Source organism: Petaurus breviceps, unplaced genomic scaffold, assembly GCF_028583685.1.
Source record: "Petaurus breviceps papuanus isolate PSGF00001 unplaced genomic scaffold, PetGlider_PUasm1.0 186, whole genome shotgun sequence".
Lineage (NCBI taxonomy): Eukaryota > Metazoa > Chordata > Mammalia > Diprotodontia > Petauridae > Petaurus > Petaurus breviceps.
Genome location: NW_027185798.1, coordinates 34,315,643 through 34,337,406, shown reverse-complemented (window position 1 = coordinate 34,337,406; position 21,764 = coordinate 34,315,643). Strand labels below are relative to the sequence as shown.

At 39.3% G+C, this 21,764-nt stretch overlaps 1 protein-coding gene across 1 annotated transcript; it reads left to right on the top strand.

Annotated features, from left to right (window-relative positions):
* Positions 1-5,605: 5,605 nt before the first annotated feature.
* On the top strand, positions 5,606-6,556 carry LOC138162235 (olfactory receptor 5V1-like). The gene has a single exon (XM_069089268.1). It carries the CDS (start codon positions 5,606-5,608, stop codon positions 6,554-6,556), a length of 951 nt encoding a protein of 316 aa, XP_068945369.1.
* The last annotated feature ends 15,208 nt before the right edge of the window (positions 6,557-21,764 follow it).

The following is a 21,764-nucleotide window of genomic DNA, read 5'->3' as shown; positions in this document are numbered from 1 at the left end:
TTGGAATTTGACCTTTACATGTAGTCAGGCCTGAAATGCTGTTTGTAGGCTATGTTCTCAGTATATGTCTACATACATGCATTCCATATTCATGTCTCAGTCAGGCCTATAGTTCTATCCCGTTATTAAGTCTGCATTGGAAATTTTGTGTCAAGACAAAGAAACGAAACAAAAGTCCTTCTCATATGTGTAATCATACTAAATCAACTTTACCATAGTACCCTTATATTTGGGGATTTCTTTCAACTATTTGCCCATCGTTTTAATTGGCAGAGTTCTTAAAACAAAAAACCAACATTTTAGCAAGAGGCATAGTGGATCTTAGGAAGTTAGGAAGATGGGTTCAAATCTTGTCTTGGGAATTTACTAGCTGTGTGAGCTGGGACAAATCATGTGACCTCTCTGAACTTCATATAGCTCCCTAACACTATATGCTAAGATATAGAAAAGATGCTGTCTGCCTCACTAAAGGATAAAGGCATAGATCAATGATGAGATAAAATAAAAGTGCAGTTTAAAAAAATTTAGTTCCCACAAACAAAAGGAATCAATAAAACATGAAGAAAAACAACCTGGTTCAAATTTGATTCTTTGCATAATGTTATTGAAATCATAAAGGAAGAGATTTTTCTCATCAATGCTCCAAGGGTTTAGTAGTCACTCCAATTACATTGATTTATTCCCATTTTGTTGTTGCCTTTGAGAAAAGAAACCCCTTAAGGTTAGTCAACTGAACACTCTCTGCTTTGCAATGCAAATTATTCTTGTCTTTCTTTAAGACCTTTAGGCTGTTGACTCCCCACAGTTTACATTTACTTTTAAAATTATTTCTATGCTAACTTTACTTCTGAAGTTCAACAAAATTTGAAATGCTTTCAATTCCTCAAAGCCTCAAGATCTGGAATTTTAAATGAAAACTGAACAAGAGGTACTTTCTGAGGCTAACCATGTGTTTCATTCAGCAACTCATTCAACAAAGCATTAACTAAACATTTATGATCTCAAAGCAATTGGAAAAACATAGGTTTAAATTCAGGTCAAAAATATTGTTGGTTACCTTTAAGTGTTTGGGGTTTTGATTTTTTTTTTAAGTAAACAGAAACAAAGCTTCCAAGAAAAAAAATCTTATTATATTGTTCAACCAGGCGGGCTTTTACCTTGGTGGGTACAACTCAGGAAGACTTATCTTTTATTTCTTTTTCTATTTATCTCTACCTGATTACAGGAGAAAATGAACATTCCTCCAAAATAGAGAGTGTGAGAGACAGTAAGTATAGTTCTATAGGTACAATAGATTCTAAGTTTCTAGTTTTGTGTGTGTGTGTGTTTTGCTTTGTTTTTTAAGAAAAAGTCTTGAGAGCCAGTATGGACTTGGTGCCAGGAACTGCTGGGGATGAATCCTGACTTTGCTACTTACTGCCTAGTGGCCCTGGACAAGCCATTTCATCTTTGCTTTCCATTTTTTGGCTCAAAGTATATAAGTTATGAACATATCAGACGTTGCCCAGAAATACTTATAGAGAGTTGAATGAAATTCTTTACCGAGAGAAGCTGTCTTCAAGCATTTGTAAGACTATCGCTTGCAAAAATGATTAAAATTATTTTGTTTGGCCCCAGAAGGCAGAACTATGAATTATGAAAAAGGGGTGGAATTTGAAAACAGGCAAATTTAGGCTTGACATAAGGCAAAACTTACCAACAATTAACTACATCAAAAAGTAAAATATCCTTTCTCCAGAGGGTGATTGGTTTCTCCTCACTGAAATTCTTCAAGCAGAGAGAGGCTCCATGAGAATATTTCAGATGGAGGATCATAGATTTAAAGTAGAAGAGATCCCAGAGGAGGATCCCAGAGAAGATTCAACCCAACTTCCTCTCAACCATTTTATAGATAAGTCTACCAAAGTCCAGGGAGTTCAAACATCTTTTCTGTGCGTTAAGAATCAGAGGTGAGGTTAAACTCAGGTCCTTTGCCTCCAGACCCTGGGGATCTTTCAACTACAGTGGAAAATATTCTTTTTGCACGTGTATCAAACTATTGGCTATTGTGATCCCTTCCAATCCTATGATTCTGTAAGAGACCTAGAAGATGCACGATTGGTTGGTGTGTGTGTAAAGTGCTTTGTAAACCATAAACCATTATAAAAATGTCAGCTATTACCCTAATTATTGCTGTTACTGTTGGTGTTGTTTGTCGTTCATTCTTGAAGAGGACCATGACATCAGGAAGGTAATGTCAGGACTTGCAAGTGAATTGGATTTAAGTGAGGGAGGGCTCTGCAAGGTCACCCGCTTCACTTTCTCCTCCAGAGTCATCTGGGTCCAGTGGCCAGATAGAGGTCAGAATGATTGGAGGTGGCCCCCTGTTATTAATTATATAGCACTCACAACCACCCTGTAAGTTAGACAAGTGCCTCTATCTTGACACCTTATGTTAGTAAGCTTATGCCCATTTTGCACAGGAAGAAATTAAGTCATGAACAGCTTTACCCATAGTATTATAGCTAGGATATGGCAGAACCAGGATTTGAATGGAGTTATCTTCAAATAATGCCTAGGAAATTAGCCTGTACATTGATGCACTTAAGTAATACTGCTCTACCCCCCCCCCCCCCCGGCTTTAAATAATGATGACAGTAAAATTGGTACTGTTTCACTTCAATGTCTACAAAATCACATGGTCCTCAGTGACCTGAAAATATTCATCGAAACCCATGGAAGTATGATAATACGTGATAGGAAAATGGATCAGTCAATTAAGCCAAGCACATTTTGTTGTTGTTCAGTTGTGTTGGACTCTTTGTGACCCCCATTTGGGGTATACTTGGCAAAGATACTGGAGAGATTTGCCATTTCCTTCTCCACTCATTTTACAGATGAGTAAACTGAGGCAAACATGGTTAAGTGACTTGTCCAGAGTCATACAACTAGTAAGTATCTGAGGCGAGATTTGAATTTAGGTCTCCCTGACTCTAAGCCCAGTACTCTGTACACTGCACCACCTAGCTGCCCCTATTTTGAGAGGGATGGGGTGATGGTATCTATTTCCTGTTTGTGCATGCCCCTGTATATATGAAGAAATGGGCCTAAAATATGTTCTCTGAGTAGTAATTCAGACTCAGACTCCAAGGAAGGAAGGATCACAATTAAAACAGTGCAGCATTTGTTAAGTCCCTGGCTTATAGCTTCCCTTAGGGAGTGATTTTATTCAATAATCAATAGACAATAGACATTTATTAAATACCAACTGTGTGCCAGGCACTGTGCAAAATATTGGGTATATGAATAAGAAAAAGAAAGACAATTTCTCTTCTCAAGGAGTTTACAATCCAAAGAGGGAAGATAATCCACAAAAGAAAAGTGAAAAGGGATGGAGGTGTGTGTTTATGGGGGGGGGGAATGATATCCATGTAATAAGTAGAACACAAGCAGAGCAGCTGATGGGAAAGGAAGAGTTGGAGAATTCTGAGCCCTATATAAAGGGAGACTTTGGGAGGAGATGGTTGCTCTGCCCTCCAACTGGGGGGGAGGGGAGGGGAAGGGACAGCAGGGGTTGCTGGGAAGGTGTTGAGTTTCAAAATCTGAATCAGTTTACCAGGATGATGAGATTTCAGGTGATGAGTTTATTCTGGGGGGAAGGCATGTTGTTCCTGGCTTCAAATCCAAGTAGAGAAGCTAATAGAAAGAATCCATTGATTTCAATCCAATTTAGCAAGTTCAGCAACATGAAGTTGTTGGGCTCTTAATAAATGTGGGTAGACTTCATAAGGGCGGGGAATGCAAAAAAACGCAAAAGGAAATAATTCCTGTCCTGGAAGAGCTCGAAGTTTCTAGTGTTTGTGCTGAGCTCTATTTACTATATTGTACTGTCTTACAAGTGGGGGAGAAATTGCCAACTACACTTTCAAACTCTAAATAATAGTAATAATAGCACTTTATGGTTTGCAAAACACTTTGCAAAGAACTACATTTGTTCTACAGTGGAAAAAAATATTTTCTACATTAGGCAGAAAGTCCCTAAAACAACTCTTTTCACCGTGATACTATACGACGGAGCAAACCCGTTAATTAGGTATCTGTTTCAGGTTATTTAATTCACCAAACATTAATTGTGACTTTGAATAGTATTCCTTTACTTTATGAAATCAGATTGAACACTTTTTAAAATAGTCAAATAAAGAAAACACATCAAATTGGCTGCGATAATCCAGCTGGAATGGCATGGATTGTGCTGGTCACCTTCTCAAAGGGGGTAAGAAATGGGGAGTGAGGGGAGGGGAGGGTAAAGAACAATAGAAATAGTTAATGATCTGAAAGAACTAACTTAGAGGGTCAAGTTTACAAGTAAAAATCATAACAGCCAAAGAGACACCTGATGATTACTTCTAAATGTAAGATGCATTGCCCAAACAAGGTTATCTAGACATAATTAGATCAAATGGGAAATAATTAGATTAAATTTTCTCACCGGAAGATGTGTTGGATACTGGAATTTCTTCTGAAAAGCAGATGAATGAATGGCTTCTTGAGGGGTTTCAAAACAGATTAAGCAAAGACTCAGAAATCACAGCTCACAGGAGCATCCATAGGTTAGAATGACTGGCTTAAGAGGAATGGGATTTGTTAAAGTTTATGAGTGTATTAATTATTCCTCCCAGGAAGTAGATAATGTCTGATGGAAGATAAGCATTAATCTATGAACAGTTTACCTTGATGAGGTAGCATTCCTAGGAAACTAATTCAAAGGTGATTGATTGTTCTAAAATGAATTCTAGTTTATAAATTCTGAGAAATGATCCCATTAAGGAAAATGAAATTGATCAAAGGGTCAAATTGCAAAAATTTCTTGAGACACTGGTCTAAAAACAACAACACTAATGACAGTAGAGGAGCCTGAGAATATTGGGCAAGAAGGAAGTATGTGTGTCTGTGAAGGGTTATTACTAGGGCAGGTTATAACTAGGGTTATTACATAGGGACTGGTTATGTCCCAGGATGCCAATTTTAAAGGATGCTGACAGCACAATCTTCAGCAGTTTGGAAACAGCAGGAGGAGCTAGTTATCAAGAATAATGATTTAAAATAGGAAGTTACCAAATGGTAGAATGGAATGAGGTGCTTTTCCACTGTGCCCTCCTTCCTTTTCCCACAGTGTCCCAGAGCCTTGGTTTCCCCTGTGGAAAGAAGACATCCCATCCATCCTCCTTCACTAATGGAGAGAGTCCTGTGCCACTTTCCCCGTGGGCATTTGTGATTTTTGTCCCATATGCAAAAATTCCCAGGTTTGTTTCTGTGTATAAGGAAGGAATGGGAGGTTTGGGGTCATTTTCATGTAAAGATCAATAACCTTTCTAAAATGATGAGAAAAGTTTTCACTTGTCCTGAAAGAACTGGGTGGAGTGCTGGTGGTTCCTCAAATCCACAAGGAGATTGCCCAGCTGGACTGGTGAAGTTAGTCAACAAAGTTTAGAAAGTCCTGGCCAGCTGCCTTGCTAACTCCAGATGTGTGTAACAGAATACTGCTGTGCATGCTGCCTATTACTGCTCCTGCTAAATTATATTCTGCCCCTTATATTTAATATATCTTTCCCCCTCATCTTAGGATATGAGCCGGAAAAATCAAACAATTACTGAATTCATCTTCCTGGGGTTTTCCAACCACCCAGAGCTGCAGGGATTGTTCTTCCTGATATTCTTGGTTGTATACCTGGTAACTCTCCTGGGGAACCTTCTCATATTAACAGCCATCAGAATCAACCCTGTTCTTCACACTCCTATGTATTATTTCCTCAGCAACTTGTCCTTCCTGGACATCTGCTACACTTCCACCACTGTCCCCATCATGCTGGTGAACTTTTTCCGAGAGAAGAAGACCATTACCTATGAAGGCTGCCTGTCCCAGCTCTTCTTCCTCGTTACTTGTGCTGGTACTGAGGGTGTCCTGTTGGCTGCTATGGCTTATGACAGATTTATAGCCATTTGTCACCCATTACGTTACCCAGTTCTCATGAGCAAGAAGGTCTGTGCCTACTTGGCAGCTGGGTCTTGGTTGTGTGGGTTAGTGAATTCTCTGACACATATAGGGCTTACAGCAACTCTTATTTTGTGTAGTTCCAATGAAATCAGCCATTTTCTCTGTGATATCCCTCTACTCCTGAAGCTCTCTTGCTCAGACACCTCAGCCAATGAGGTTGCTCTCTATGTGTCCAGCGCCACGATTGGTCTGAGCCCCTGTGTGTTCACTGCTGTGTCCTACATGCTCATTATCTCTGCCATCTTGAAAATCCAGTCTGCTCAAGGGCAGAAAAAAGCCTTCTCCACCTGTGCCTCTCACCTCACTGTGGTGCTCATCTTCTTTGGGACAGCCATCTTCAATTATGATCAGCCCAGCTCAGGCTACTTCCTAGATTTGGACATTCTGGTCTCTGTTCTCTTCTGTATTGTCACCCCCATGTTAAATCCTATCATCTACTGCCTGAGAAACAAGGAAGTCAAGGAGACTATAAGGAAACTGGCTGGGGAATGTAGGTCATCAAGATTGCACAGAGCAAAATGACCAACATAGAATTGCCATTCATTTCACTTTGATGGTGACTAGAAAGTAGCTCAGACCAACTTGTGTCAGTCTCAGTAGTTAAGTCAGCTGGGAGTGCTGATTCCATCTATCTATCTATCTATCTATCTATCTATCTATCTATCTATCTATCTATCATCTATCTATCTAATCTATAATGTAACTTCAAGAACATATCACCTTTCAATAAGGGTAGTGATTGATGTTCCTATTAGTGCATACATATGTATATATGTGTGTGTGTGTATATATATATATATATATATATATACATACATATATAATGTGACCCTTTTGCTGCCTGATAAAATGTTTAAACAGCATACACATACCTACATGCACATATCTGAATATTTCTATTGTATCACTTTTGCCTGCTTATATTCCTGAACTTTGTTAAGGGACCTCTCTATGTCATATCTTCTTCACCTCACAAAGTTACAAGTCAGAGATCAATGGTCACTTGCAACATCCTAGACGAAAGGGAATAGCTTGTATGTTTACTATGGATAAATTTTTATTTTTCGTTCAGCCACTTTTCAGTTGTGACTTCTAACTCTTCATTGACCCAATTTGGAGTGTTCTTGGCACAGATAATGGAGTAGTTTGCAGTTTCCTTTTCCAGATCATTTTACAAATAAAGAAAGAGAGACAAACAGTGTTAAGTGACTTGCCCAGGGTCAAACAGCTAGTGAATATCTGAGACCTGGGGGTAGAGCCAAGATGGCAGAGTAGAAGCACAAATTTGGTGTGAGCTCCCACTCCAATAACCTCTAAAACATGTAGGAAAATGACTCTTAAACAAACTTTAGAGCTACAGAACCCACAAAGAGACGGAAAGAAACAAATCTGCTGAAGGCAGGCCAACAGGAAGGGTCTATTGCATAGAGCTGGGAGCCGCCCCAGGGCAGCCCCAACCAGCAATGGCCAGAGCAGACTTCAGGAGAGTGAAACACCAGCAGCTGTGGCAGTTTCCAGACTTCTCAACCCATAAAAACCAAAGACAAAGTAAAAGGTCAGTGTGGAGCTCTGTTGGAAGGTGGGGGGAGGGGGGAATGGAAGAGTGTGGTCCAGCCCCTGACCCTGGGGTGAGAAGCTGTGGAGGACAGCTGTGCAGCCACCTCAGCGTGGCTGCCCCAGGAGCTCCTGGCCTACAGATGTAAGGGGACCAAGCAACCATTCAGAGGATAATGGCTTTTGCTTTTACCTGCTCAGATCTGGATTGTGGTCTTGTGTGGTGGTCCTGGGGTGTGTGACCAGTGAGCCAGAGCTTGTGGGAGCTGTAGAGAGAGTGCCCTCCTAATAGTTCTGGCAGCTGCGAAAACCCCAGCAATTTGGGACACAGCTCTCTCCATTCTGAAAGCAGATTTCTACTGTGGCAAAGAGCTCAAACATCAAGTAATTAACTGTCAATATGAGCAAGCCGAGGAAGCACAAACAGACTATAGAATCCTTTTGGGGGGACAAAAAGGATCAAGGCATGTAGTGGGAGGAAGACAGCAAAGTCAGAACTCCTGCATCAAAAGCCTCCAAGAAAAATATGAACTGGTTAAAGGCTATGGAAGAACTCAAGAAGAATTTTGAAAATCAAGTAAGAGAAGTAGAGGAAAAATTGGAAAGAGAAATGAGAATGATGCAAGCAAATCATGAAAAGCAAGTCAACGGTCTGCTAAATGAGACCCAAAAATACACTGAAGAAAGTAACACCTTAAAAAAATAGACTAACTCAAATGGCAAAAGAGGCCCAAAAAGCCAATGAGGAGAAGGATGCCTTAAAAAGCTGAATTTGCCAGATGGAAAAGAAATTTCAAAAACTCACTGAAGAGAATAACTCCTTCAAAATTAGATTGGAACAATTGGAAGCTAATGACTTTATGAGAAATAAAGATACTATAAAATAGATCCAAACAAATGAAAAAAATAGAAGGCAATGTGAATGTCTGAGACCAGATTTCAACTCAGGAAGATGTCTTCCTGACTCTAGGCACATCGCTCTGTCCACTGTGCCACCTACCTACTCAATAAATTTATAAGACTAACCAAAAGCAATCCCCTTTTCATCCCTTCAATCAACTGTAATGTTCAAAGATCCTAAGGCATAAATTTGGAAACAAAGGTCTACTTTGTCCCCTAATCATTGGAAAGCCCAAAGCAGAAAAGCAGTGAATCAAGAGAGGATTCTAAGAGGATTCTTAGGCCATCTAAGATATTGGGCACAAAACCTGAACCATCATATAAATTGTCTTTCCCAGTGACAGCCTCTTCTTTGTATAGGCATATGACCACACAGACTCAAGAGAAAGTTTGCACCCACAGGAATAAAAAAGAAAAGGGGGGAAGGGCAAAGATATACCTTGTCTTAATTAAGAATTGGGGGCCATGAACAGTTGTGTGGTGTCACCAAATTAAAGAGATCCAATAACATGGAAGTCTGTATGTTACTGAAGCAGATAATGTGCTGAATTTTTGGTCAGGGAGAACTGAATTCACATCTTGCTTTAGACACCAGTTTATCCCTCCTTCAGTGATTGGGGAAATAAAGAAAGAGAAGTGATGATACTAGGAAATTTTAAGGAATGGAGGAGGAGAAATAAATAAGCTGTTTGTTAAGTAGTGATACCAGTCAGGTTCCTCAACAATAAAATGGGAATAATGATAGCACCCACTTTCCCATGGTTGTTGTTAAGATAAAGTGTAATAAGATAATATTTGATATAATCTAAAAGATAATATTTGTAAAATGCTTAACTCAGTGCCTTCCAAGGAGGTTCTTAAATGCTTTTTTCCTTCATTCAGGCAACAAGTTCTTTGGTATTCAGAGAAGCCCTAGCTAGCCAGTGCCTTTTAGGCATAAATCTATTATTTGAACCACATTTCCCAGTCACTGAAACCTGTGTCTTTGAGAAAGATCTCCCTCACCTCCCAGGATCCACCCCAACTTCAGGCTGGAAAGTCTGTGTGGTTAACTATTAAATTCTCAGTTGGGAATCCCATGCTCTCAAGCTCATTTCAAAAAAACTCTGCAGCAGAAACCCTATAAAGCTATGTTGGTCTGATCTCTTACTCTGTTTTGGAGGACCCAACATGCCTTATGTCTGTTATGCAAATGAATATAAGCAAACACAAAAGATAAGCCCGAGGCAAGGCCATGGTCTATCTCCTCCCTAACCACATTCTCCGACTTTCATATGTATATGTGCCTACAAAGCCTTCTCAGTCTTGGAGCCCACTCTACTCATCTTTAACATACATAACAAATATTATCCCACTTGTGGTTACCTCAGTCCACGCCCCTCCTCCCACTCTAGGGTTTGTATGTTGATTGATTGATCGATTGGGGAGGGGAGTGTGGAACCCCTTTCTCACATCCTGTATTCTCAGAGTCCATTAAAGATATTAGACAAATGTGAGGTTAATTTGAAGATCGTATTGTCATTTTCTCCCCAAACTCCTGTCACTTTCACTTCACTTCTTCTTTGTTCATTAAAATTGTTATTAAGTGTAAAGCTGTAGTTCTCATTGCTTCCTTTGGCAGACCCTCATCACCTCATGCCCTGACAATTGCAATGGCCTTCTGCTTGGTCTTCCAGCCTCGGGGCGCTTCCTACTCCAGTCCAGTCCATTCTCTACTCAACTGTCAAAGTGATTTTCATAAAGTGACCATGTCACCTCCCTGTTCAATAAACTTGTAACCCTCAGTCATCTCTAGGATCAATATAAAATCCATTGTTTGACATTCAAAGCCTCTCACAGCCCAACTCCCTCCTATTTTTCTAGTCTTCTTTTGTTTTTCTTTTTATTATATTTATTTTATTTACTTTTTTGTTACATTTTTACTTCTGAGCTATCTCCTAACCTTGAACGAGAGAAGGCCAACATTTCACACACACACACACACACGGAATAATACAATACACACTCCCATATATCAGTTCTTTCTCTGGAAGTGGATTGCATCTTCCTTCACAAATTCTTTATAGTTGATCTGAATATTCATGTAACTCAGAATAACTTAGTCATAACTGTAGGAACAATATTGTTATTACCGTATACAACATTCTCTTGGCTTGGCTCATTTCACTCTTCATTATTTCATGCAAGTCTTTCCATGTTTTTTCTAAAATCAACTTGCTTATCATTCCTTACAGCACAGTAGTATTTCATCATGATCATATACCACAACTTATTCAGCCACTCCCCAACTGATGGACATCCTCTCAATTTCCAATTCTTTGCCACCACAAAGAGAACTCATAAACATATTTGAGAACAGTAAGTCCTTTTCCTTTTTTCCCCAATCACTTTGGGAAACAGATAGTGGTATTTCTTGGTCAAAGGGGCTAGGTAATTTCATAACTCTTTTAATAATATACAGCTTTATAGATCTTTGGACATAGTTACAGACTGCTCTCCAAAATGGTTGAATCAGTTCACAGTTCCAACCAACTGCATATTAGTGTCCCAATTTTTCTACCTTCCTTTCGATGTTTGCCACTTTCCCCTTCTATCATTTTAGTCAATCTGATCAGTGTGAGATAGTGCCTAAAAATTGTTTTAATTTGCATTTCTCTAATCAGTAATGATTTAGGTCATTTTTTCATATGACTATATATAGCTTTGATTTCATCTTCCAAAAACTGCCTGCTCATATCCTTTGACCATTTATCAATAGGGGAATGACTTATAGTCTTTTAAATTTGACTGAGTTATCTATATATTTGAGACATAAGGTTTTTGGCTGAGAAACTTTTTGTAAGATTCTCCCCACCCCCACTTTTCTGTTTTCCATCTAATCTTGGCTACATATGTTTGATTTGTATAAAACTTTTAAATTTAATGTAATCAAATATTATCTATTTTATATCCTGTAATAATCTCTATTTCTTGTTTATTCATAAATTATTTTATCTCTAAATCTGATAGGTAATATATTACTTGTTCTTCTAATTTACTTATATCTGTTTATGTTTAGATCATGTATTCATTTGGATCTTATCTTGGTAAATGTCTTGTATGACATTGGTCTATACCCAGTTTCTGCCACGCTGCTTTCCAAATTTTCTACCTTTTTTTTTTTTACTAACCAATAAGTTCTTATCCCTTAAATCTTCACATTTATCAAATACAAGCTTACTATACTCTATAGTACTACTACAATACTGTGTATTTTTTATCTACTCTATGCCATTGCACCACCTTTCTATTTCTTAACCAGTACAAGATAAGTTTTGACACTTACCACCTTATGATATAGTTTAAGGTCTGGTGCTGCTAGACCACATTCCTTTAGATTTTTTTCCCCCATTAATTCCTTTGATATTCTTGACCTTTTGTTCTTCCAAATGAGTTTTGTCATTATTTTTTTTCTGGTTCAGTGAAATCATTTTTTGGTAGTTTAATTAGGATGGCAGTATCAATTCAGGCCCTTTCCAGTCTTCTTTATACCTTACTCCCCCACCCCTCCTCTTGTCTATACTTTATGATTCGTTACTCTGGTCTCCTTGCTGGTGCTCAAATAAGACATGCCATCTCCTGGCTCTGGGCATTTTCACTGACTGTTTCACATACTCAGAAGAGTCTCCCTCCTCATCTTCTCCTGGTTTCCTTCGAGTCCCAGCTAAAATTCAATCTTCTGTGACAAATGTATCCCCCTTAATTCTAATGCCTTCTTTGTATTGATTAGCTCCAGTTATTCTATATGTTGTTTGTGCATAGTTGAGTATTTTTTATGTTGCCTCCTTCATTAAGCTGTGAGCCCCATGAAGGCAGGGACTATATTTTGCCTTTCTTTTTACCTCCAGCACTTAGCAAAGTGCCTGGCATGTAGCATGCACATAATAAATCCTTATTGACTGGTCAATGACTGAGCGAGTAAGTCAATTCATAGGATCAGAGGCCTACAGCTAGTCATCTAAAGGCCATCTAGTCCAACCACCTCATTTTCCAGTTGAAGAAAAGGAGGTCTAAGAGGTCAAGTGGTTTTCTCAAGGTAATACAGTGAGTAAGAATAGAAGGTGGAGGGGCAGCCAGGTGGCTCAGCGAGTAAGAGCACCGGCTCCAGTGTCGGGATCAAATCTGGGCTCAGATACTTAGCACCACACCCAGATATAACTGGCCATGTAACCTTGAGCAAGTTACTTAACCCCAATTGCTTAAAAAAGAAAAAAAAAAGAATAGAAGGTGGGATATTAACACGAATCATCAGACTCCTGAGCCAGGACTTTTTCCACTGTATGGTGCTTCCTCCACAAAGGCACTGGGAACTTACTGCTTAACTGATCTCATGGAACTTTTCATTACTTTCAACCAAGTAATTGGCATCTGTAGAAATAGCTCATTCATTGTCCTTTGAAGATATTAGTTTTAACTTTAGAGGCCTTGGAAATCCAGTAAATAAACTAGTCTCTTAGGTACTAAAAACAATTTTGGACTTATAAGCAGGAACTTGCCAGGCCAGATCTCTTTCCTCTGTCCCCACAGACCACATAGAGATGAAATCTTCACCCTTTCCTTCATGTCCAACACCCTGAACTAGTTGTGGACGAGTTCTAGCCCAGAGAGTCCTCCTGTCTGAAACATAGCACTAAGATTTAATTTAGCTTTATAGGTTATATTTATATATAATTTACAATTTACAGACTGCTTTCCTTTAAACAACTCTATGAAGTAGGTAGCATCAGTATCATCTGAAGCCCAGCTCATGAGCAGGAGCTTGGGAATCACATCCAACTTTTCAGACTCCGAGTCCAATGCTTTTTTCTAGTACATGCTCTCTTTCCATCTGATTACTACCCAAGTGATCTTGATAAGGAAGGAGGAAGTCCAAGGAGAGTGGCACCAGTCTGTGCCATCCCGCTCAATGCCTGGCTTCTTGTCCCCATCTTAACCAAGAACTTTCCTTATGAATCCGATGTGATGAAATTTATGTGTATGATAAAAAAAAAGTGTATACACACATATATGTACCTATGCATATATATATAGATATATATGTATATACAGTTCGATATATGGATGGTATGTGTATATACCTACTTATAAATATAGATAGGTAAATGACTACATACACACATATACACACACATACATGTATGTGTGGATATCCATCTCTATATACACACACAAATAGATACATATGTGCATATCTTTATATATTATAGATATATCAATACCTATCTATATATCCATATCTATCTATACACACATATACATACAAATATATGTGTAGGTGTTTACATGTGTGTAGATATTTTTTTCAGGTATACTGGACTTGAAGTCAAATCTGGCTTCAGACACTTATTTGCTGCATGAACCTGAACAAATGTCCTAGAGAAGCTGATGCAGTTTACTTGCTCACCTCAAACATGCCATTTTATGTAAACTAAAGCTTCTATTTTCTGTTCCTCTCTGTATTCATCCTGTGTTGCATATTCATGTGACTTCTCACAGGACGTAGAAGTTGCACTGACTAGCTGCTATCTCATCCTATGCATATTAAAAGTCCCATATAAAATGGAAGGCTGACTGCTGTCGCACTCCCAGGAAGTCCTTCTGCACTGATAGACCTTCCTGGAAACTGCCAGACACGATGATGCAGCCCTTCCCTAACACCCGTGTTGTATCCTATAGCCTACCAACTGGCAGGTCTACCATCAAGATGGAACTCTTCTTTACTCATCCATCCTGGGTGCTACTTATCCTTGCTGGGATGAGTCTGCCTGAAACCTGAAAGACAGCTGCCCAATCTGTGTCCATCCTGACTACCTGTGGTCAGACAACAAGACTACAATCCAGGAAACCCTAGCCTCTTAGAGGTAATGGGGCCACTTGGAATACAAGCCCAAAGAAATAATATGGCAAATAACCAGCACTTTTGTGGCTTCCTCAGAGTCAGTGGAGGCCGTCAGCATTATCTCACTAATCCACAGGCTAGAGTTCTAGAAAGTCATTCTGTGGGGAAGAATAGTGAGTGATTGGACCCATAAAGTGTTTATACAATTGAATGAGCAATAGGTGGGGTTACTTCATCAGTACCAAGAGAGAACCTGGCTCATGTGGAAATTTTTGGGGGGGTCTTTTTGGAGGGGGGAAGGCAGGGGCAATTGGGGTTAAGTGACTTGTCCAAGGTCACAGAGCTAGTAAGTGTTAAGTGTCTGAGGTCAGATTTGAACTCAGGTGTTCCTGACCCCAGAGCTGGTGCTCTACTCACTGAACCACCTAGCTGCCCCTCATGTGGAGATTTTGTGTGAAACACCTAAAATTAGCCAACAATTGGTGCTTTTCATTATAAAGAGCTACATGACTTGAGACCTGACTGATTCTGCCCTCTACCCCTATCCACTATGACTTTAATTGGGTTCAGAATCTCCTTTCTGTTAATTTGAGTTTGTTCATGCCTTTAATCACCAGCAAGGGAATTGATAATTCCTCACTTCTCTCCCTTTTGTTCCTTTCTTTTCCTTTTTTCCTCTTTTTTGTATCTTTCTCTGTCTCTTTTCCTTGCTTCCTTCCTTCTTTCCTGTCTCTCTTTGTATTGTTCAATATTTGTATGATTATCTGTATTTCTTTTAACTGTCTGACTTCATTAGCAGTTTCTTAGATTATACTCTCCCCTGAGTTTTTGAGGATGAGCCTTGTTAACTCCCATTATATATAAGCTTTGTGGCAGGGCCAAGCACAAACAGTCATTCATTTAATAACTGTTTGCTAATGACCAATGGTGAAGGACCCTTCCGTCTAGACTACCTAATCCATCTATAAAGGTTAAGCCCTTTGTTGAGGGACCTTGTCTCATTCTACATTTTGTATGGTAGCTAATCCTTGACTAGAAGGGATTAGTTTAAATGCCAAGGAAAACAACACTATACCACTACACCAACTGCTACCTGATGTTTTGCTTAGATGAAGTAAGAAAAGAAATCATTTGTAATACTCAACTGTAATGTAAATTACACTTCACTCGTCCACTCCAAACATACCCTTTTATTAAAGCTTTGGTTTACATTTTCTGTTCCTCTTTTCAATCACACTGTGTATCACTACCTTCTCCCCTCTCCCCCCCACCACATTTTTAGCCTTCCCCTTTACCCTTATTCTGTTCTTGCTCGGTGGGAATAGGGGAATTGTACTCTGGTTGGAATAACTTTATGTTCTGGATGTTGAGGACACTGGATACTTTGGTTAGACCATGTTGGGAATAAAGCTAAGCTTCACGTGGGTGTGACAGTTACAAGGTACCAGAGGAAGTTCCACCACCTTCACAAGGACCAAGGAGCTTTACATATGCATTATATATCTGTAAATCATGACTGAAATCCTAACTCAGAAATGAATGATTTTATTTGTTCTACTAGAGGACCAAGGGAAGAAGAATAGATCACTGTATGTGTACTAATAGTACTGAAAATATAAAGTATATGCTTTGTGATCATCATATATAGAGGATATCAGAGCTAGACTGAGAGCTTAAGGGTCTCCTGATTTTAAAGATGAGGGCCCTGAAGCCCAGAGAAATTGAGAGACTTGCCTGAAATCACCCAACTGGTTAGTGAGAGATTGCAAAAAGGAACAAAAGTCACCAGCTCAATGTTCTTCCTTTATACTCAGATGCCAACAGTGTGGCCCATTATTATTTGGGGTGGATGGAATTTGGGCAATAGCTTCAGTGATTGAAGATTCCTAGGTTCTCCTATTTAATATATATGCATTTATACCCCACCCCACACATTCTACTTTCATTTATGATTTTTGCACTTGGACCACAGAATCAGAGGATTTCAGATATGGAAGGAAACTTGGAAATCATCTAGTCTGGCCTGTGTGTGAAGCAAGAATTCCTTTTTCAACAGAACCAACTTCTACCTCCATAGAGGAATAATACAGTATCTCTTGAGGCAGGTTATTCCACATTTGAAAAGCTCAGATTTTTTTTAAAGCAATCAGGGTTAAGTAACTTGCTCAAGGTTACACAGTCAGTTATTCCTGGGTGGGTGCTAAGTGTCTGAGCCCAGATTTGATCCCCAGGTCATCCTGACACTGGAGCTGGTGCTCTTACTCATGCCACCTGGCCGCCCCTGAAAAGCTCAGATTTTTAAGAAGTATTTTTTCCTGCATCAATCCTACATCTACTTTCCTATAACTTCTGCCTGTTGCTCCTTGTTCCTCCCTCAAGGGCTAAGCAGAATGACTCCCCCTGCATTTCTTCATGAAAGACTTCCAAATACTTACAGTTACCATGCTCACTCCTCCAAGTCCCCTTTCCTGCAAAACAAACATTCTCACTTCCTTAAACACCTACTCAAATGGAGTATTGGTTGGGGTCCTCCCTCAATCCTGTTTACTTCTGTTGGGTATGGTCCACCTTGTTGAGGTGACTCCTAGACCTATACTTTAGATGTGGTCTTACTTGGACATGGTACACCAAGACCATCAATTCCCTTGTTCTGAAGAGTGGGCTTCTGTTATTAAATCTCAGATTGAACTAGTTTGAGGGTGGGGTGAAGGGAGAGAATCTTGCCACATTATTAACTCATATTGTTTATAGTACTCTAAACTCCCAAGTCTTTTTTTTGCATTGATTTTTCAAACCATGTCTTTCTAATGCAATTGGAATGCAATTTCCAATGCAATTAAGAAGGTGATTTAAAAATTAAGTGTAGTAATAATAGCTAATATTTATAGGATGCTTCTGGGGTTTGAAAAGTTCTTTGCGTATGTTATCTCATTTGATCCTCCCAGCTCTTTGACATAGGAGGTATTATTAGCCCCATTTGATAGATGAGGAGACTGTGCATAAAAGGGGTTAAATGATTTTCTTAGGATCATAAGATAGTGTCTGAAGCAGGATTTAAATTTATGCTATCAACTATTCCTATAGTGTTTTACATATTGATGCTTGTGAATATAAAGATTCATACTGTATTTTATCATATTAAACTTAATCTATAATTCTAACCTGTAAAGATTTTGGGAAAATCCAAATTCTGTCATCTAATACATTAATTAATTCTCCAACCTTCATGTCATCTCAATTTGATGGTCTAGGATCTGTCCTTGGTCCTGCACTGTTCAAGTCAAGTCAAAAAGCATTTATTAACCAACCACCTGTTGCAGGCCAAGAACTGCACTAGGCTTAAGTGATGCAAAGACAAAAATGAGGCAGTCCCTGCTCTCAAAGGCCTTACGTTAGTAACTTGGGTGGAGGAATGGATAGTATGCTGATCAATTCTGGTGGTGGTGCAAAGCTTTGGACTACAACATGTTGTACTGGAAAGAGCACCAGACTTAGAGTCAGAGGGACTGGGTTCAAATTTTGGCTTTGCTCTTTGCAATTTTCTCATTTATTAAAAATGGAGCTTGGATTAGATGACTGTTAAGTTTCATTAGCTCCAAATTATGTGCTTACTTATGGATAACTAACAAATTGGAAAAGAGGATGTAAAAAGATCTCAGTAGGCTAGAAAGATGGACTGAGACCAAAAATATGAAACTTAATAGGGATAAAGATAGGCTTCTACATTCAGATTCTTTAAAAATTGGTTGCACATGTACAGGAGACAACATGGTAGAATGGGAAGAATACTGGGTTTGAGGCAGAGGACATGAGTTCTGATCCTGTTACTACCCATGAGACCTCAGGCTCTCTGGGTCTCAGTTTCCTTATCTATAAAGTGAGGGAATTGGAATATATAACCTGTAAGATCCCTTCCAATTCTCTATGACCTTTGATCCTATTAAAGGAAGAAAGAGATGTGACTAGACAATAGTTTACATAAAAATGTCTAAGGGTTTGGGAACTACAAGTTTTATATATCAATAATGTGATACGGGGATGGGATAAGCATTTATATAGTACCTGCTATGTTCCAGGCATTGTACTAAGTGCTTTACAAATATTTTCTCACTTAATCCTCACAATATTCTAGGAGATGGATGTTATTATTATTATCCCTATTTTACATATGAGGAAACTGAAGCAGACAAAAGTTAAGTTACTTGCCCAGGGTCGTACAACAGGTATCTGGGACTAGATTTAAACTGAGGACTTTCTGACTCTAGGCCCAGAACTCTATCCACTGTACCACCCAGTTATCTTGAAATACTTCTAATATAGCAGTCAAAATGCTAATTTGATCTGAGATTATATTGAGAGAGCACAATTTGCAGAATAAAATAGGTGATAATCTCACCATAATGTGTTTTAGTCAGTTCAGATTTTGTTCACTTCTGGAAATCACATTTTTGGAAGAATATTTGGAAGAACTAATGTGAATCTACAGAAGGAGTCCAGGCAGATAATCAAATGAAGGAAACAAGGATATTTAGCCCAGAGAAGACAGCATTCAGACTGGAACCATAGCTTTTTTCACATATTTGAAGAGCTGTTATTTGAGAAAAAAGTGTTATTCTTGTCCTGGTTAACACCAGACAGAAGGTGAAATGGGTAGAAATGGCAGAGATAGATTCAGGCTTGATTCAAGGCTATTTAAAAGTGGCATTAAGTGCCTCAGAAGGGATGGAGGTTTCTACCAGTGGACATATTCAAGAGGAGGTTAGCTGATCCCTCATCAAGATTGTTGTAATAGGGGTGGCTAGGTGGCACAGTGAATAGAGCATGGGCCCTGGAGTCAGGAGGACCTGAGTTCAAATCCAGCCTCAGACATTTAACACTTGCTAGCCATGTGACCTTGTGCAAGTCACTTAACCCCAGTTGCCCTGCCTTCCCCCTCCAAAAAGCAAAAAAAAAAAAGATTGTTGTAATACAAGATTAATGTTTGAATATAGACTGAGCTAAGGAAGATAGATGGGGTGGAAGTCAATTAAGCCATCTTCAGCATTTATAAGTTCAGAAGTCCTTATCAAAACTCCCATGTTCACTAGCAAACTAGGAACCCAAAGGACAACTAAGTATAGACCAGGAGTTTTTAACCTTTTTTGTACCATGAACCCCTTTGACAGTCTGGTGAAGTCTATGGGCCCCTTATAGAATGTATTAAATGGACTATATAAGATTATAAAGGAAATCAATTATATTGAAATGCATTTATCAAAATATCAAAAACAGAAACAAATTCATGGACCCCAGGTCAAAAACCTATACTATAGACTCTGGGGCTCCATTGCTCCAACCTCCACTCTCATTGGCAAGTCAGGTCTCAAGAGGGAACCACTATAGACTCTCAGGGTCCTCATCCTAGCTCCTATTCTCAGAAGAAAAGTTGAATTCCCAGAACAAAACCACTTTTCCTCCCTTAGACTTCTAGGGGTATCCCCTAAAGACTTGAGATTATTCTTTCTAATGCTATCGGCTGAAATCCCCACTTTGGTGTGTTTTCCCCAATATCAATTGCCAGTGATTATCAATTGTCCTAGTATCTTTTAACTAATTAACATCAGTTAGCTCTTACAAATGGGTATTTATGGAAAAGACATAACAAGAACCAAAGTATTAACACAATTCTCCCAATGTGGGGGGCACAATATCCTCTATATTATTACATAGGCCCCTAGGGAAAACTGGCTCAAATGTAAAGCATTTGGTATAAAGCACCAATGTGATGGAAGTCAATATGCTGCTGGGCTGGGTCAAACAAGTCACTCCTCAGGACCTTGTTTGCACCTCACCTTGCTCGGATGCTAAGACACTCTGTTAAGGATTCCAGTTCCTGGATTCCTAAGGGCTTTTGTGATCTTTCAAAGCTCAGAAGGTCATAGTCTCATCTTTGATCTCCAATACTTCCTCACATAAGACCAGGAAAAAACAAACACAAAGAGACAAAAAAAAAACCCAAAAAACAAAACAAAACCACAACCCAGAGTCCTGAGCTTCTGGCCACACATCAGCCTGGGATAGGTAGCTTGAAGCAGGAAGTCACTGCTGCTGCTGCTGCTGCTACCACCTCTATCTACCCAGAGGCTCACAGCAGTCACTGCTCCCTTTACCTCCAGGAAAGAGAGCATAAATTTGTTGATTAGCATTCTTTGTATCATAATCAGTTATGACTCAGCAGTCAGAAACCATCACAGAATACTTGCACATTTTCTGAAATTGAGAAGAAGGCCCTTCCATTACACATCATCCCTTACTTCCAGATGCAGGATTTTGAAATCTCCTTATACTGTTTGACTGTAGGCTAAGCATACTGCACATACTCAGAGGATGGGGCTCCCACTGACCAAGCCCTGTTACACAATCAAAAGTTGCATCTGACTCTTTGTGACCCTATTTGGGATTTTCTTGGCAGAAATACTAAAGTGGTTTGCCATTTCCTTTTCCAGCTCATTTTACAGATGAGGAAACTGAGGCAAACAGGTAAAGTGACTTGCCCAGGGTCACACACCTGTTAAGTATCTGAGACCAGATTTGACTCCAGGCACAGCATTCTATCCACTGTGCTACTTATTATAATACTATCATTCAATCTGTCAGATCCCCACCCACTGGAGAGATATTGCCAACTTATTGTACTTTATAAATATCATCCCACAACAACACGGGTAGGTAGATGCTATTATTATCTCAGTTTTACAGATGAGGAAACTGAGTCAGGAAGAGATTAAATGACAGAGCTAATAAGTGTCTGAGGTAAAATTTGAACTCAGATTTTCCTGACCCTAGGCTCAGAGCTCTAGCCATTGTACTACCTAGCTGCCTAGTTAGCATTGTATAAGGACAATCAACAAGAGGGAGCAATCTTCCTAGTGGAAAAACGATGTGTTCTATATTGAATAAACTGCATTTGATGATGGGTCCCGCCCGAAGTTCCCTAGAGTACCAATGGGGACAGTGTGGTAAGAGTTAGGAAATGGAGTATGCAACTACAGTTCCAAAAAGTGTGTGTGGGGGGGTGTTATGTAGACTAGAATTTGGCCATACTGCCCTATAAGGTTAATGGAACATAAGATCTTCCTTTCCCATTAATAGGCTTCACTTGGAACCCTGATGCAGAGCCAATTGGGGACCCCCATACCTTTCCAGTTAAGTGCTGATTTTCAAGCTTCTCAACACTAAGCCAATCAAGTCTTTGATTGGAAATAGTATATATATTGTATTGCTAGGCGAGAGAGATGTAGACTGAGAGAGAAGCAGATGGAGAGAAGAACTTGTCTAGGGGAACTTGCCTGTGGGGAGGCTAGACAAGAGAACACTTGTGATATCAGCACTCCCTGGATTGGTGATGAGTATCTTACT

What these genes read in the sequence shown, in the direction of transcription:
- LOC138162235 (XM_069089268.1), top strand. Translation starts at nt 5,606, where the DNA reads ATGAGCCGGAAAAATCAAACAATTACTGAATTCATCTTCCTGGGGTTT.